The 18,382-nt window shown below is 42.5% G+C and overlaps 1 protein-coding gene across 1 annotated transcript in view; it reads right to left on the bottom strand.

Moving 5' to 3' along the window:
* BRWD3 (bromodomain and WD repeat domain containing 3) overlaps positions 1-18,382 on the bottom strand; it is a 1,896,258-nt gene that overhangs the window by 966,951 nt on the left and 910,925 nt on the right. Inside the window, exon 23 of the mRNA XM_044057276.1 lies at positions 4,928-5,044. Within this exon, the coding sequence (XP_043913211.1) occupies positions 4,928-5,044 (117 nt within the window). The remainder of the gene's footprint in view (positions 1-4,927; positions 5,045-18,382) is intronic.

Below are 18,382 nucleotides of genomic sequence, written 5' to 3'. Positions count from 1 at the left end.
AGCTAGGCACTTTGTGAATACACTAGGAGCAGTAGATAAGCCAAAGGGCAGTGCAGAGAACTAATAGTGTAAACATAGCCTGCTTTGAAGCGTAGGTATCTTCTGCAAGATCCCCTGATTGGGATGTGCAGGTATGCTTCTTTTAAATCTAGTGTTGCCAACCAGGCATCTTTGCCTAGCATAGGAAGTAATTGTTGAAGAGTCAGCGTCTTGAATTTTGGAATCTCCAGAAAGGTGTTTAGAGTAGACAGGTCCAGGATAGGACACCATGAATTGTCTTGTCCCTTTTCCTCTTCTGGTACCAGCTGAATAGCCACCAAGCTTGAGAGAGAAAGTATTTGTTTTTGGGCCTCTGCCCACTGACTTGGGGGTAGGTCCAGCCACCCGCTTGGTGTTGGCAACATATGGAAGTGAAATCTGTATCCCTGGGACGCTATATTTAAAACCCATTTGTCCTGGGTAACGAGTTCCCAGTTCTTTGCATGAAGAACAATCTTTCCCCCCAAAGGGGCAGCCAGTTAATAAGTACTTGGAAATTTTAAAAGGAAGTCATTAGGACAGTTTACCATAGGGGGAGTCATATTACTCCCAGATTTGGAAGTGGAGGCCCCCACTGCTTAGTCCTGTGTGCCCCCTGGGACTAAAACCTGGGGTTTTTGCTGTGTCTGGGTTTGGCTTGAGAAGACCTGAAAGGGGCTGGAAAGGACCAGTTCTTAGAAGGCCAGTGCCTACTAAATCTAGGAGGCTGAACTTATAAGAAATCTTTAACAGCTTGCATAGATTTAGCTTTATCTTCCATCTTTTTAAGAACTTCCTCAGCCTTGTTGCCAAAAGGCAGTCCTGATTTAAGAGAGCATCCAACAATTTAGCTTTAACATGATCAGGCAAAGATTGCTCCTTAAGCCAAGCATGCCTTCTGAGCACAGACCCAGTAACAGCGACCCTGCAAGAGGCCTCTAATGAATCAAAACCACATTTCAAAGTATGTTTTCCAACTTGTTCCGCAGAATGCATTAAATCCTGTAATTCTTTATTTTCCACACAGTCAGGAATCAACATAATTTTCTGTTTAAGCAATCCAATAACATGTTGTTGATACTTTAACATATGAAACTGACAGTTTAAAGTCCTAATGGCCAAGGTTGCAGAAGTGTAAACCTTCTTACCCCATCTATCCAGCGGCCTGGAGTCTCTATCAGAAGGGGTAGGATTTTTAGCAGAAGCCTTAATGCCATTGGGCCCCTGTGAAATAGTCTCTGGATTTTTAAAAAGAAACTTGTGTGAATCAGGAAGGTCCCAGGCTGGAGTAGGGGCTCTCCTGGTTGGTCTCAAGTTTTTGGCCCCTCTGAGGAATTGCTTCAGCAGTGGATGAGAGAAGAGGGGTGGCTCTATACTGTAATGTACTGAAATGGCTGAGGCATGAATTCTGACAGAAGAAAAGGAAAGGCCCTTGTGAAGCATCTCAGTTAAGTATTGAAGAATATGCGGTAAGTTGCGCACTGATGTGCCCATCCCCCGAGTTTGGCTCCAGGAACAGAATCTTTTCCATTTTTCAGCATAGGATTTTCTAGTACTAGGCCTCCTTGCCTCCAGAATGACATCCATCACTTGCTTACTGAGGGATTTTAATGGAGAGATCAGGTAATTAGCCAGGCTGCAAGGTTCAGGGTTTGAAGCTGTGAGTGCAGAATCTGGCCCTCCTGCTGGGACAGCAGGGCAGGGGTCTTGAGGCAGGTGCCATGGTGCCAGCAGTGACACACTGCACAAGAGGGGGTACCAGTGTTGGCGTGCCCAGTCTGGTGCAATCAGTATTGCCCTTGGTTTGTCCTGTTTGATCTTGCACTTTGGAGAGGAAAGGCATAAACGGATAGGTTTTTCCAGGTAAAGGACAGGGCATCCACTTTCTAAGCTTGTTTGCGGGGAGTCCTTGTGCAGAATGTGTCCATCTATCAGAGGGGGTAGGGTTTTTGGCAGTAGTAGCCTTAATGCCCTTGGGTCCCTGTGAAATGGTCTCAGGATCCGTAGTAGGACTTTTAAAGAGGAATTTGTGAGAGTCAAGTACCCTGTAATACCTATCAGGTTTTCTGGGAGCAGGAGGTAAAGTGTCAGGGGCCAGGCTAGATTCAGAGAAGACATCATCTACAATGTCCAGTATAGGAGGGATAGCTAAAGGCCTGTGTTGAGGCAGGAGTAAGAATTCCCTAAGCCTCTTTTAGGAGTAAGAGTAATCCTGGCTTTCCCAGCAGAAATGCTCCCTAAGAGTATGCAAGGTTTCACCAAAAGAGAAATTCTCTGGAGGGGAAGCAGAGGGAATGGAGTCCTCTGCAACAGAATCCTCATAGGTAGATGAGGGCAAATCCTGGTCATCAGAGAAAACTGAAATTTCAGAATTCTGATCACAAGAATCAGAAGAAAAAATCAGTCCTAGGTCTCAGAGGGAGAAAGGTGGCTTCCCCCGATTAGAGTAATGAGGTCTTCAGCCATTCTTATAACTTGTTTTTTAGGCATAGGGGCCTGACCATGTGATCTGGGCGTTGGTTTTCTGGGCATGGATTAAGTTTTAGGCCTTGAAGAAGATGGCGTTGGTTTAATATGCAAGTCAGTAGGCCTGAATACACCCTCAAAAGCAGGTGCCTGCACAGCAGCTCCGGACCCATCCAAGGTAGACACATCTGCAGGTTCCACAGTCGAAGAAGCATCTCGCTGTATATACCAGACTCCGAATGGGTCTCAGTAGAGGCCTGCGAATCTGAAGTAGTGGGTATCAGGGGCTGTGAAAGTGCCTCACTGAGTACCAGCGAACTGGTGACTAGCTTAGAAGCGTCGTCGGCAGCTTTGGAGCTATGCGGTCTGTCGTTGTCTTTATCTTTGCATTTTTTCAGAATATCGGTAGTCAGGTGGCTTACCGAAGCCATTTCTGGATAATTGAACAGAGTATCAAAATATTTAGATGTGAAAATGAACAGATGAATAGTACGAGGTTTGAATAAGGCACAAAACGGACAGCGAGGTACGTCGTGGTCTGGGCCTAAGCAAGGAATGCAGTACGAATGAAAATCTTTATGAGGTATTTGCTTTCCACAAGAAATACAATTAACTTTTACTGACATCGGTTTAGAGCAAGAAAAAGGATCCCCAATGGGGTACTTAGCTTAGTTGAAGACTTTGGATCTGAAACTCGAAAACGAAAATTTCAGGAGTTGGCTGGCCGACACTTGCGAACTGCTTCTGCTTCGGGCACCGCTCGGCAAAAAAGACTGATGTAATGGCGTTGGCTGCATGCTATATACCCCTGACTACCTGAGGTCATGGAAGATGAGACAGGAACTGACACAGGACCCAAAACTTTGATAATCAGGCTGACTGAGGGCTACCTGCAAGCAGATAACCCAAATGTGATGACTGCAACAGTGAAACATGAAGAACATCTACAGGTTTCTCATTAAATACTCCCAAATGCTTCACTGACTTCTGCTGCTTTTGTTTGGCAAACTCCCAGTAATACTCTGTCAAAGGAGTCCTCCTCCTCCCTGGAGGATGTCCATAACAAATAGCAAAAAAATGCAAATTACCATTGCACTGGGAAAGATGCACACCTAGGCCACAGCCTACTTGCTTGGATTTGCTTAAGAATTTTATAGAACTAATCACTTCCCTTTTTATGTTCAAAATGTGCATAAGAGTGAAGTGATACTAGGGCTTGCTATATGAAGTCTTTGACAATGCAGAGTTGTCACCCTTTGCCTCTTCTTTGTAGACGACTGTGGTGTAGCGTTTCAAGATCCCCACTGAGACCTCAGACCTATCCAATCCCCTGAGCACACACCAACTTCCCATCACACCCAGATGTAAGCAGCTGAAGCCTTTTCATTCATCGCACTTTCTGCGGCTGGCTCCTCCAACACCCAGGTCAACTGGTTGTATTAAGGGCTTCATCTTTCTATACCATTCTGTTGTGAAGCAGAGGATTGTTTGTGTGGAGAGGTTAAACATGCAGAAACCTCTTCATTATTACCCTGGCACAAGGAAAATTAACTTTAATCTACTCAGCAGTTTACAAGGTCTCAAAATTGTCAATGGTCTGCTAAGCACTGCAGGGTTTTGCAGACTTATTTGTTGTAAATTGTAGCAGATTCTAAGTCCTTTTAATGAGAGCTCCTTTTTGGAGCAGAAAGACAGTAATTGCCAGAAAGCTGGCAAAACAGTGGCTATGTGAGTCAAAATACAACAGTTTGATTCCATGCAATCTAAAACCTACTGCATCCACAAAATGCCAGAGAAAATAGATTATCAGTTACTGCAGAACCAGACCCATATATATCTCCTTATCAAGGAAAGCACTAGAAGACTGTTCACAAGGGTTACCTAACACAAACTTTATTTTTATTTTTTTAGGTGGAGGCAGGCAGAAAGACGTCACCGAGCATATGCAGAATTCCACATTAAAATCCAAGCAGAGTATGAACTTTGAGCTGCTCATCATTGTGCTAGGACTCTGAAGGTTTTGCTATTGACAAATGGTATTCTTATTTTTATACTAATGTTGGGCTCGGTTGTTCTCTTCATATCTATGCCACTAGCTCGCAGTTCATCATTAGACAGGCAGCACTCACACCAACAGGCCTAAGCAGCAGATTACACTTCCTACTTGTCTTATAGGCTTTCATAAGCCACCAATGACAATGCCCCTTCCCTCAGAGATATGTAAGCTCAATGCACTATTTTGCACATACTTAGTAAATCTGTTACAAAATAGTCTAGTGACACAAGTAGGTCATGGACCTGTTGTAATCACCTTTGTGAAACAAGGAGTTAAAGGCAATATGACAACTTCAGCAAAGATAAATCTTAAGAACTTACTTCCTAGAATAACCCACAAATTATGTTAATGCTTAAAATGTCAGAACTGTTCATCTTAAGGTGTTACCTCATCACCCATCTGTGGTACATAGGGTGAACGGCGTGGTACTGTCTCCAGGATCCATGGAGGAGGAAGCCATTCTTCACAAAGTTCTCCCTCAGAGCAAAGAAGCCCATTTGGTTTCTAGACAAAATAAGGACACCTTCAACTTGCACATTTTTTTCCATCAAGACAGAAAACTGACAGGAAAGAAATTCAACAGACTTCAGTCTAGTGCTTCTACAGCTCTTTAAGTATAACAAGGTAATTCTATACAACAATCCCAACATTTTTGTTCTCAAAACTCAAAGCATTTTTCCCCACCTTTACAATTACAAAAATGGCTGATGAAAATGAACTCTGAAAATAACAAAATGTAAAACATGACAGCTTGATTCCCTCAAAATACTCGCTGGATAATATAGGCCTGATGGGATGAAGAAAACCAAAGACTAAACTTACACACACTGTGTACTCCAAACTAAATGAGAGAGTAAATTTCCCTTTTTTGCAGCATTAAGAAATATTTTCCAAGTAACCAGCACAACTGACAGACACTTTAGCTTTGAATACACCATACAGATCCTGGATTTGAAAAGTGAGAAAGTACAATTGTACAAGCAACTTACCATAACTGCAGATACTTGACTATTAACTGTTGTAGTCATTACTTGTGGGGATCTCTGTTGCAGTTCAAGTCGAATGCCCAGCCTGACTTTACACCTAAGCACCATCCCCATGGCTGGGCTAATATCACTAACTCAGACAACTTCATATAGGTTCATAGGTTCATACTAGGCTATCTGCCCTAGGGCATTTATAAGCCTAGTCAGAGTATGTTTGGCTTTCGCCACCCATTTTAAATTAATTTTGCTATGCCCTTTTTCGAGGTTAGTATTACTGTGCCTCTGTCTAACAGTGACACAGAAGTGATACCTGGGGTAAACCTACGATCTCCCATCCAATCATCAAGATTCCTCTTGAAGAGAGTCAATGAGGGACTCTGCCTAACCTAGACTGGGATTTTATTCCAGAGTGAAGGGAGCCTCTGGGTTATGAATCGGTCCCTCCAGCATGTCCTATTTATTTCAGTGCTGAGTACCTGCTATATAAGCGAAATCTGCATATACCATATTTTAATTCTGTGTTGCCCTCCCAAAGAATAGTATAATCATGCTTACATTAGGGATTTTGTGTTTGGTTTACCTCAGGGGTGCAGCCTGTGACAAATACAAGCCCTCTGTGGGGAACCTGAATAAGTAGAGAAGGGAAGAGGTACAAAACTGATGGGGAAAAGGTACATAGGTATTCACCTTGGCTATTCATAATATTACTGCAGCAGGAGGGAAGGAGGCAAGACTGCAGCAGTGACCACACTTGGACATCTATAATTATGACATACTGCCTAAATAACTTTATTATGCTCTTTGAGGTGTCACTGCTTCAGTCATAACTTATCAGGAAAATTCCTAAAGCTTTTCTACTCAAGGTTGGGTAGTTAGCTTATGGGTCAGTTGAGGACTGGAGGATGCCCTTCGGGACAGTAGAAGCAAATCCACACCATGCCCTTGATATCACCTATCATCTCTGACCTGTACTGTTTTGAAGCAGTGCAAATGGAGGACCAAATGGATGCTTCTAGAATACCATCCACATTAACTTTTTAGGAAGGCAGTGGTAGCTGCAGAGACCCTTGTTAACTGGAGTCTGAATTTGAATTTTTCCTGTATGCTCCTGATATGGGTTTTATACAAAAAAATAATGCTATGTTTTACACCCCAAGTAGATTTCAAATAATTTTTCCTCAGGTGAATAGCAGATATTTGAGGTGTGACAAGCAAAAAAGAGGTGGCTCAGAACTTATTTTTTGGGAGTGTAATGAGCTGGCAGACTTTAGGGATTCCCTGCAGACCCCTCTCTCACAGAATATGTAACAGCTTAAAGAACAGCAGCAAGAAGAAATCCACAAAGTACAGTTTTGTACCCACCATAAATGTAGATGTTCGAGTGTATACCCTGCTGCAGTCATCACACTTGGGTTATCCTGCTGTCAGGTGGTCCCGCAGTCGGCCCGAATTCTAAAGTCTTGGTCCGGCGTTGGTTACTGTTGCTTCTTCCCTGACGTCAGTGCGCCAGGGGTATATATGAGGCATCCAACGCCATTTTCTTCAGTTTTTCTTGCCCCAGATGTCAGGTGCCCCCCCCCCCCCAAATGGTGGTCAGTAGACAGTACCAATAATAAAGAGTTTAGCATAAACAAAATATCCCTCCAGCTATAAGCAAATACACCACAAAGGTTGTAACAGATTTTAAGGTATTGAAAGGTTTTAGTTAGGTCAGAGGGGATGGAGGGAGGGTAACCTGGACTGCAGCAGGGTATATATTCGAATATCTACATTTATGGTAGGTACAAAACTGTTCTATGTTCATCGTGTTACCCTGCTGCAGTCATCACACTTGGGTAGAATCCCAAAGCTAAGGATGGGAGGTGGAGTCAAACAGGGTTAGAGGAGGCTAGAAGGCCCTGCAAAACTGCAGTGGCGAAGCCAGCTCCAATCTTAAGAGTAAAGTGGTAAGTGGTAATGTTTGGTGAAGGTGTGTACTGAACCCCAAGTTGCAGCTTCCAGAATATCCTTAGTTGGCACCCCCCTGAGAAAGGCTGTAGATGTAGCTGCTGCCCTGGTAGAGTGGGGCCTTATGCTAGCAGGAACTGGTTTTCCATGGTGGGTGTAGAAAAATGTATACAATGTCCTATCCATTTGGAAATGGTCTGTTTTGAGATGGCCTTTCCTTGTGATGCTGTAGCATAGGATACAAAAAGCTGGTCAGATTTTCTGAAAACCTTAGTTTTATCCAAGTAGTAACATAGCTGCCTGTGAATGTCCAAGGAATGCAGTAGTCTTTCTCCTTTGTTCTGTGGATTTGGAAAGAAGGTGGGTAAATGGATGGTTTGATTTAGAGCCACACTGGATACCACCGTAGACATAAAGGAGGGGAGAAACTCTGTCTTGATGAAAAATGAGGAAAGGCTCTACTGCCATTAGTGCCTGAAGCTCTGAAACTCTTCTTGCTGAAGTAATTGCTAGCAGCAGGGCAGTCTTCCATGATATAAACTTTAAATCAGCTGAGAAAGCTGGCTCAAAAGGAGGTAGCGTACGTTTTTCCAGAACAAAGTTGCGGTCCCAAGTAGGTGTTGGTGCTCTCCTGGGTGGCCTAATATTTATGGCTCCTCTGAGAAACTGCCTTAGGAGTGGATGTGAAAATAAGGGAGGATCCGTGTTGTACTGACCTGAAATAGCTGAGGCGTGGATTTTAATAGATGAAAAAGAAAGCCTTTTGTGCAACATCTCAGTTAAATATTGCAGAATCTGACGCATGTCAGGCTGAAGGGTATTTTGGCCTTTCGCTTGGTTCCAGGTGCAAAAACTTTTCCATTTGTCTGAGTAGGCTTTCCTGGTGCTGGGCCTCCTGGCCTCCATAATAACATCCATAACAGCTTTAGAGAGAGGAGCTGGCTTGTTGCTTAGGTGATTTGCCATGCAGCCAAGTTTAAGGTTTTGAGCTGGCTGTGTAGAATCTGATTGTCTTGCTGTGTGAGCAGATGAGTAGTTTGTGGTAGAATCCATGGTGGGCCCTGGGCCATATTCCTTAATAGTGGGTACCAGTGCTGACGTGACCAGTCTAGGGCAATGAGTATCATTCGGGGTCTCTCCATCCTGACTTTCAGCAACACCTTTGTGAGAAGGGGTAATGGAGGGAAGGCATGTATTGTCAGCATTTTCCAACTGAAAGAGTGCGTCCACTTTCCAAGCTTGATTGTGAAAAGTCCTTGTGCAAAATTTTGTTAGCTGATAGTTTTGTGGGGCTGGCAAACAGGTCTATGTCTGGGAGCCCCCATTTTTGAGTTATCATTGCAAATACTTGTGGATCCAGTTTCCACTCGTGGGGATCCATGATGTTTCTGCTTAGGTCGTCTGCCAAGGTGTTCTTTGTTCCTGGCAGGAATTGAGCTTGTAATTAAACTTGGTAAGCCAGTGCTGTGTCCCATAAGGTCATTGCTTGCCTGCATAGAGGGTAGGAGTGTGTACCCCCTTGTTTATGTACCACATTACTGTGGTGTTGTCTGTCCTTATGATAAGCTGTCCTGGATGTAAGAGGTCCTTGAAGGCTGTCAGAGCATTTTGTACAGCTAGCATTTCTTTTTGATTGATGTGCAGATTCCTTTGATCTGCAGTCCATATGCCTTGAATGCACCATCCTGCCATGTGTGCCCCCCAGGCATAGTCCGATGCATCTGTTGTCATAGTTTGCCTGGCTGGGGGTAAGGTGAAAGGCTGACCCTTGTTGAGGTGACATGCCTGTGACCACCATAGAAACTCCTGTTGAAGGCAGGGAATGAGAGGTATCATTGTTTCCAAGCTGTGGCTGTGTTGAGTCCATACACTTTTTAGGTACCATTGTAATTTCCTCATATGCAGTTTTGCAAATGGTATTAGTAGTATGCAAGATGCCATGAAGCCCAAGGCCTGCAGAATTTTTCTTGCAGGGAGTTGGGTCTTTGTTGCCATTGTTCTGAAGTATTGAGTTAATTGTAGTTGTTTGTCTGGCATCAGATAAGCCATATGGGCCATTGTATTCAAGCTGGCACTCAGGAATGTCATATTTTGTAAGGGCACTAGTTTTGATTTCTTTTCGTTTACTGTATACCCTAGGCAACTTAGGTGTTTTACAAAAGCCAGGTGTTGTAAGAGAATGTCCTTGCTTTCTGCTTGGATGAGGCAGTCATTCAGATATGGGTATATTTGAATTCCTCTGTCTGCAGTATGCAATTACTGGTGCCAGGCATTTTGTGAAGACCTTGGGCGCAGTAGATAAGCCAAAGGGCAGTGCAGAGAATTGGTAATGGGTTGAACCTGCAATGAAACGGAGGTATCTTCTGCAATTTTGTCTGATAGGGACATGCTGATATGCCTCCTTGAGGTCCAACGTTACTAGCCAAGCTTTCTTGCCCAACATGGGAAGAAGCTGATGTAGTGTTAGCATCTTCAATTTGGGTACTTGCAAGAAGGTGTTTAAAATTGAAAGGTCCACAATGGGTCTCCAAGCATTGTCCTTTCTGGGGACTAGAAAGAGCCTTGAGTAAAATCCTTGGCCTTGCTCCTGTGTAGGTACCAGTTGAATGGCTCTCATGTCCATGAGAGCTGTAATTTGTTTTTGTGCCTCTGCCCATTGATTTTGTGGCAGGTTTGGCATTCCTTTTATCCTTGGCAAGGTGTGGAAATGGAATCTGTATCCTTGTGAGATAATGTCTAGGACCCATTTGTCCTTTGTGATGATGCGCCAGTTGTCTGCAAAAAGTGCTAATTTTCCTCCCAAGGGAGCTGCCAAGAGAGTTTTGCTTGGCAGTTTGAGGTTTAAGTCGTCGTGTTTGCCTTCTAGTAGTTTGGGACCTGTCTTCTCCTCCCTTCTATGTTGCAGTGCCCCATTGACGAGGTTTATAAGGGATTTGTGCTTGTCCTCTGTTCCCTTGGTCGCCTGTATTTACCCTTCTGTGGTCTGTCAGAAGCTGGAAAGGACCAATTTTTTGTTGGCCAATTTCTGCTGAAGCGTGGGGGCTGTACCTGTAAGAAATCATTGACAGTCTGCATAGATTTTGCCTTATCCTCATTTTCTTTAAAACCTCCTCTGCTTTAACCCCAAATAAGACATCCTGCTGTAAGGGTGCATCTAGTAACTTTGCTTTAACATGATCAGGCAGAGATCGTTCCTTTAAACAAGCATGCCTACGTATAACAGACCCAGTAACAGCTGCTCTAGAGGAAGCTTCCAAGGCATCAAAACCACATTGTAAAGTATGTTTGCCCACCTGTTCAGCTGCATGCAACAGATCCTGCATTTCCTTGAATTCAGACTGTTGATGGTGCGTGCCCATCTTTTGTTTTATTTGAGACATTAGGAATTGCTGGTATTTAAGCATGTAAAATTGACAATTTAGTGCACTCATAGCTAGAGTAGTTGAGGTGTAAACCTTCTTCCCCCACCTATCTAGTCCTCTGGAGTCCCTTTCAGAGGGTACAGGATTTTTAGCCATAGAAGCCTTAGCCCCCTTGGGACCCTGGGAGATTGTCTCTGGATCAGCAACAGGGCTTTTGTATAGGAATTTGTGTGAGTCAGGCACTCTATAGTATCTATCTGGTTTGGCTGGAGCAGGAGGCAGAGAATCTGGATTTAGACTAGATTCTAAAAAAACATCATCCACAATGTCTAAAACTGCGGGGATAGCAAGTGGTCTGTGCTGGGGAGTAAAAGAAACTCTCGGAGCCTTTTCTTTGAGTCGGAGTAGTCCTGACCTTCCCAGTGGAAATTTTCCCTCATGGTATGTAAGGTTTCCCCAAAGGAATAATCTTCAGGGGGAGAAGCCGAGGGAATGGAGTCTTCAGCATCAGAATCTTCATAAGGGGGAAAGGAGTAATCCTGTTCCTCAGAGGAGCCTGAGGAAACAGACACTTGATCAGAGGAGGCATAATCTTCCTCTTGTCTAGGCCTTTTGTCGGGGGGGGGGGGGGTTGGGAACCCCTGATCACAGAAATCAAATCTTCAGCCATTTTAAGCATCTGTTTCTTAAGCATGGTGCCTTGAACTGGAGACTGAAGTGCACTCTTTTTTGGTTTTAGAGGAGTCTTAAGCTTAGCATAAGATTTTATGGTGAGATTAGTCGGTCTGAAGATACCTTCAGAAACCAAAGGTGTTTCTACAGCACTGGCTTCTCCTTCTGCAATGTCATCAGTAGGGCCTAAAGAAAATGGCTGCGTCGGCCTAGAACTCTCTGCTGGAGAAAACAAAGCGGTCTGGGGATCCAATTCAGCGATAGCCAGGGGCTGCGTAGGCGCCTCACTGAAACCCGGAGAACTGGCAACCGGCCCAGCCGAGGCCTCGGAGTCTGGCTTGGTTCTAGGCTGCCTGTCTTTATCTTTGCGTTTTTTATGCACGCCGGTAGTCGCTTGCTCCGACAGCATAGTGTAATTAAATTTCCTACCGAAGTAGTGTCGTGCGAAATCAAAGTGTCGCTTTATAGTTCGCTTATTGAACCTAGCACAAAACCGACAACCAGTGACGTCGTGGTCTGGGCCTAGGCAAGGTATACAAAAAGAATGAAAGTCCTTATGAGGTATTTGCTTCCCACAAGAAATGCAATTGTTAACTTTTTCTGACATCGGACTGAGGCAAGAAAAGGTTCCCAACGGGGTACTTAGCTTTGAAGACTTTGGACTGAAACTCTATTCGAAAATCTCAGGTGGCGGCCGACTGGCACTTGCAAACTGCTTCTGCTTCGGGCACCGCGCGGCAAGAAAGACTGAAGAAAATGGCGTCAGATGCCTCTCATATACCCCTGGCGCACTGACGTCAGGGAAGAAGCGACAGCAACCGATGCCGGACCAAGACTTTGGAATTTGGGCCGACTGCGGGACCGCCTGACGGCAGGATAACCCAAGTGTGATGACTGCAGCAGGGTAACACGATGAACATCTGACCACAGCACAAACACAGGTTTAATAAAAAAACTCAAAACTCTAGCGCCTCGGCTTACAGCCTTCCAGGAGTAATACAAAATGCACAGCTTTACACAGACTTTATATAACACCATTCATTAATTAATTATTCAATTACACAGTAAATGTTTCCAATTAATCTCTAAATTTAAGCCTACAGGTACCATAGTATTGAACTTTAACAGATTCTTTACAAAGAAGTTTGTCCTTAATATTACATATTTCACCAATTTTCATAAAAACGTGTTCTAAAACAGAAGCTTTTACAAAGAATGATCAGCCTTATGAACCGTTTTGAAATGCATTGCAACATTACTTTCTTGTTTACCATTCTATCTCTTATTTGTTCCTGTATTCTTACTTTAAATTTCCTTTTGTTTTCTCCTATATAAAATAAATTACAAGGGCAGCTGAGAGCATATATTATCCCTTCACTGTTATATGAAAAGCTACCACCAGGAGAAAACTTAATACCATTTATTTTCTTAAAATTTGTAACACAGAAACATAAAGAGCAACCACCACAAGGGTGAGTGCCCCAAATGGCATGAATTATATGCAGTGTCTCATTAGGCATAGAGAAATAGCTAGAAGCTAAAAATCTTTCATACTTGTTCCTTTTTTGTAGGAAATACAAGGACTATTTGCTATTATTCTCTCCAATTCCATGTCCTGAAGTAAACATTTCCAACAGCTATGCAATATTTTATTAATCCTATTGCTCAGACTATTGTACACAAACAAAATACATCTGATTTTTGCAAGATTCAATATTATTCCTTTCTCCATGCATGACATTTTGACACTGATTTAACCCATGTCTAAATGCTACAACTCTTTGTAAAGACTTCTAGACCACACTGTAGTTATAACCCGTTAATAAACATGTAAAAAGTGTACCTACACTCTCTTACAGAATCCCCCCAATCACTACAAATTCTGTGCATTCGAAGAAACACCCCAGAGGGTAGGGCTTCCAGCAAATGTTGGGGATGAAAACTAGCCCCATGCAATAATGGAAATAATGGGGTTGGGAGGATGGCCTAATGGTTAAGGTGTTTGCCTTACAAACACAAGGTACAGGGTTTGAATCTCACAGGGGATAATTGGCTAGGCTTAAAATGGCTCGCAAGGGCAGTTAGCCTAGTACGAATCTATGAATCTATGAATCTGCAAATGTCCTATATACTGATGTTTTAATGCTCCCACCATTAACATCCTCTAGAACTAAATCAAGGAAATGACCCATGCTACCCACACTGTACGTCATCCAATTTCACACCATAAACATTTTGTTCTAAATCCAACCTATTTTCTATTTTTTCCCTCTCTCTCAGAAGATGGGTGAGCTGACTGGGGAGATGATTTATTTGAGCTATGATACAGGACTGGAATTGCCCAGACATAGGAAAGCCTTGCTGAGTCTAATTATGACGGCTGCCAAAAAAGCAATTACTAGAAAATGGAAATCAAAGTCTAGACCAACTTTACTAGAAGTAGTGACTATAGTAACAGTGATGAAACTGGAATTGGGATCTTTAGAAAAGGGAAGGAGCAAACTACATAGGAGAAAACTGGAACTGTGGGAACAATATATGCAGAGAAGGAATGAGGTTTAAGAGGCAGGATTTGAATGACCCATACAATGCTTAACTGACAATGACTGGACAGATAAGTGATGTATAATGTTGGAAACTACAGTTTTTTCAATGGTGTCTGAAAGTTATAATGTTTGCAATTAAAGTGGTGTCAATGTCGTTTTTCATTTATATGAAATTATTATTTATATGAAATTCATTATATACATGATAATTTAATAAAGATGTTTACTGAAAAAAATGCTGTGTGTTTGGCATTTTGTAATGTTTTGTAATCAGCAGTTCTTATTAGTTTCTGCAGAACATATATACATATTAGACATGCTTTTTTCTAACAGTTCAGTTCTACCAAGGTATTATATATTATTTATTTATAAATAAATAAGGTTCAGTTCTACCAAGGTATTATATATCAAATGTCTAAGAAAAATTAAGGAGTGAAAAATCCTACACTCTATTTTGGGAATTAGAAAAGAAGACCACAAGTCAAAGAGATTGGTTCACTGGTACTTCTGTAATGACTTTTGGCATAAAGGAGGGGGGTGATGTGCAGGGTAACCCTTTAACTACAAGGCGGCCTCCTTGTTCATGGCAGCTTTTAGTTTGGAGACACCGCTAACAAATGACAGAGTACAAGAAAAAGTTTACAAGGTGTTTCAGAGATGCAGAAGCAGTTGGTTCAAAGGTGGGTCAATTTTCCTACACTAAATCCAGGTCCCAAGCTAGGGTCATTCCCCTCCTTGGAGCCCAATGCTTCACTGCTGATCTGGATGCCAGTGACAGACTGTGTGAAAGTGCGTACGTGTCGGGGGCAAGAATGCCAGAATAGTTGAGAAATGCACCTTTACAGAAGCATGAGGTAAGGCTGTAAGGAAACAGCTTGCACAAATGCTGGAGAATCACCAGCACATCCACTTGCTACAGATGACAGTTCCTCCTCTGCCACCATAGGTAGAATTTTATTTTGTTTTCTGGGGTAGAACACTGATCTCCATGGACCTTTTTCAGACTGAGCCTGGGAGCTGTATCTGGTTAAGTGACTTGTTCTGTGTAAGAAAGTTAGGCAACGGAGGCTGACAGGATCAAACCTTGTACTTACTAGACCACAGGAAAAGTACAGTTGGGTACACTTGCCATAAATGTAAATGTTTGCGAGTATTCACTATTGCAGTTCTGACTTGTGGTATTTCCTGACATGAAAACCCTTACCCGGCCTAAATGCCAGAGAAAAATTCCCCTCCTCCTTAGGCTGGCAAACGCCCAAACTGACAGTGTACTAGGGCATATAGGAAGCCGGACAATGTCATGCTATCAGTTTTTTCTTGCCACCTAAACGGGAGGAGCCCCAAAATGGGCAGTAGGGGGCTGAGGAAGGGCACTTATACTGAAGGGGAGGCCAAATAGGATTCACTTGGAAGAGAAGTTATAAATAGACTACCTAGTAGGCTAAGGAGAAAGAAAGCTGCAACAGTGAATACACTCTAACATCTATATTTATGTTAAGTGTACACAACTGTATTAGGTTTGTGTTCCTCTTGTTTCACTGCTGCTGTCCTGACTTTTGGGAAAATTCCCAAAGCTGAATTAAGGCTGGAAGGCTATTAGGGAGAGGAAATGATGCCCTGCTGAATGGCAGTGCTGAATCCTGCTCTGGACCTGGAAAAGGCTGCTAAGTGGTAGTATTTGGTGAAGGTGTGCAAAATGACCAGGTGACAGCTTCAAGAATGTCATTAATAGGGACCCCTTTCAGGAAGGTAGCAGTAGCCTTAGTGGAATGTAATCAGAGAGCCTCAGGTGACTGCGCAATGATGGCGCTAACAAAATGAGATGCAGTGGGACATCTGTTATGAGATAGTCCGACTAGAAGCTGGTTTCCCCTCAGAGCCAGGGGCAACAGTCACAAAGACTTGGTCAGATTTTCTCAAGGATTTTGTTCTGTCAAGACAGTAACAGAATTCTCTACACACATCCAAAGAATTAAGTATTATTTCTCCTTGATTCTTGGGGTTGGTAAAGAATGTGGGTAGGTGAATGGCCTAATTAAGAGAAAAATCAGTGACCACCTTGGGCATGAAGAAAGGACTGGTTCTGAGGGAAACCCTGTCTGGGTGTTAGATGACAAATGGCTCCACCGCCATGACAGCCTGCAGCTCAAAGACTTTCCTACCAGAGGTGATAGACAGCAGAAGGGCAGTTTTCCAAGTTAGAAATTTTAGATGGGCAGAGGCTGCAGGTACGAAAGAAGGCATCAGTTTTTCCAGAACAAAATTAAGGTCCCATGGAGGGGGAAGTAGCCACCTGGGAGGGCTGATATGGATGGCTCCCTTAAGAAATTGTCTTGACAGGACTTCCAAGACAGTTGCACATTGAGTAACAGCTTGTTTTTAGCTCTGCCAGTGTGAAAACAAACTCAGCAGAGAAGGCCAGTAGACTTGTGTTTATGGGTAAAGTTCATTAACTGGCTAGTAAGTACACTGCCTGGATGCCAGGAATAAAGAAATACAGACGACCTAAAAAAGTCAGCTACAAAAAGTGAGGAAGAAACATTGACTGGGTAAAGTTCTGCAGCTGTTCAGCAAAAAGCAATGTAATCTTCAGACATGACTTCCAGTAACCTACTGGAAGATGTAAGACACTGCATACAGACCTGGTTAAAATAAACAACACTGATGGAAGTTTATCAACACCAACAACAAAAGGCTGGAAAAATGGAAGAAGCTTTAAAGAGATACTCAGATGAGATGATAAAGCTTCAAAATCAGAGGCTGAAATGAAGAAAAGGCTGGCTGAATATGAAACTACTCAAGAAGAGATGTTTCAAAAAATAATAGAAGTAAGAGGACAGAGAACATAGGGAAAACCTAAGATTTTCAGCTATACCAGAGAAGCTGGAAGGAGCAGACTCCATTAATTTTATGAAAGCACAAATAAGCGACTGGACTGGTATTCCACCACAGTAGGAGTTGTTGGTTGAAAGGCACATTTGTGTGTATGCTCCAAACCTAGCTATAAGAAAGAAACCTAGACCTTTAATAGTGAAGATGCAATCCTAGCAGCAGCAGGAGTCAATTCTGACAAAACTGTGGCAGGAGGACAAAATACTAAAAGTGGGAGACAGCAATGTGTTTGTGGAGAAAGATTATTCCTTGTACACCAGGCAGAATATGAGTAAATTCATTCCACTACTTAGGGAATGTCGAGACGCAGGCATGAGATTCAGTCCGCTGTAGCTAGCTAAGGTATTCTTCCCTGGCTAGACAAAATCATTTTTTGATGAAGTGCATACTAAGGAGGAAATACAAAAGTTTGTCCAACAAAAAGTGAGCTGTGAAACAGGAGGCTCTGCTTCTTGTTGAGCTTCTTCTTGAGAAAGCTAAGTAAAGAAAACATTTTAGTTTCTTAATAGTACTGTTATTTGTGGTGTATGGTTTTCTTTGCATGCTATTTTAAGTGCAACAGGGACTGCACACAGGTGCTGTTTTTTTTCTTTTTCTCTCCTCCTCTCTCTCTTGTGCAGTTTTGAGAAATATTGGCAATGCAATGTACACAAAAAAAGAGCCAGGTTAAAATGACATGACAAAATAAAAACTACTGTGCTTTTCCTCATTCTTGCATGGGGAAATGACTGAATTAAGGACCATATATTGATTAGTTTTAAGAGAGCAAGTAAATGATAAAAAATACTGAATATTATGAGGATTATTCAAGCAAATGCATGTATACTTGGTAGCAATTCTGCAGCTGGTCTTCATGTTTCCATGGGAAACAATCTGGTGGAAGTAGATTGCCTGAGAAAAAGAAAAGAGAAACTGGTGAGGACATAATATTCTCTGGAAGTAATCAGGGGTTTTCCCTACTGGTAGAGCTTTAAAGATAAAAAAAAAACAATTAGACTTGGTCTTCTCAGTTTTTTTTTGAAATACAATAGAGACACTAATATAAAACAGGTGCTTTTGCTTTTTTTTCCCCTTTTCTCTTTTTCTTTGTTCAGTTTTAAGAAATGTAGGCACTGCAACGTAAAAAGAAATCCCAAAACACACAGACAGAAAGATGCAGGGGGAGTCTGGTTAAGACTGTATGACAAAAGAAAAATTAGTGCTCTTTTTCCATGCTTGGACAGGAAAATGACTGGGTTAAGACCCTAAGCGTTATCCAGTAACAAGTTTATTACTAAACATGTAAATGAAAAAGAATATTGCAAGTTTTTTTTTCTGGTAAACAAGGTATCCTTAGCAGTTTTGTGTCTGGTTTGCACATTAATAGAAGACAATTTCATAAAGAGAAACGGCTTAGAGAAAGTGTTTACTGAAAGCATTCAAGCATTTTCTAAGCTG

Source organism: Protopterus annectens, chromosome 15.part0 (assembly GCF_019279795.1).
Source record: "Protopterus annectens isolate FY-2018-M chromosome 15.part0, PAN1.0, whole genome shotgun sequence".
In the NCBI taxonomy this organism is placed as follows: Eukaryota; Metazoa; Chordata; order Ceratodontiformes; family Protopteridae; genus Protopterus; species Protopterus annectens.
This window is presented reverse-complemented; position numbering and strand designations above follow the sequence as displayed.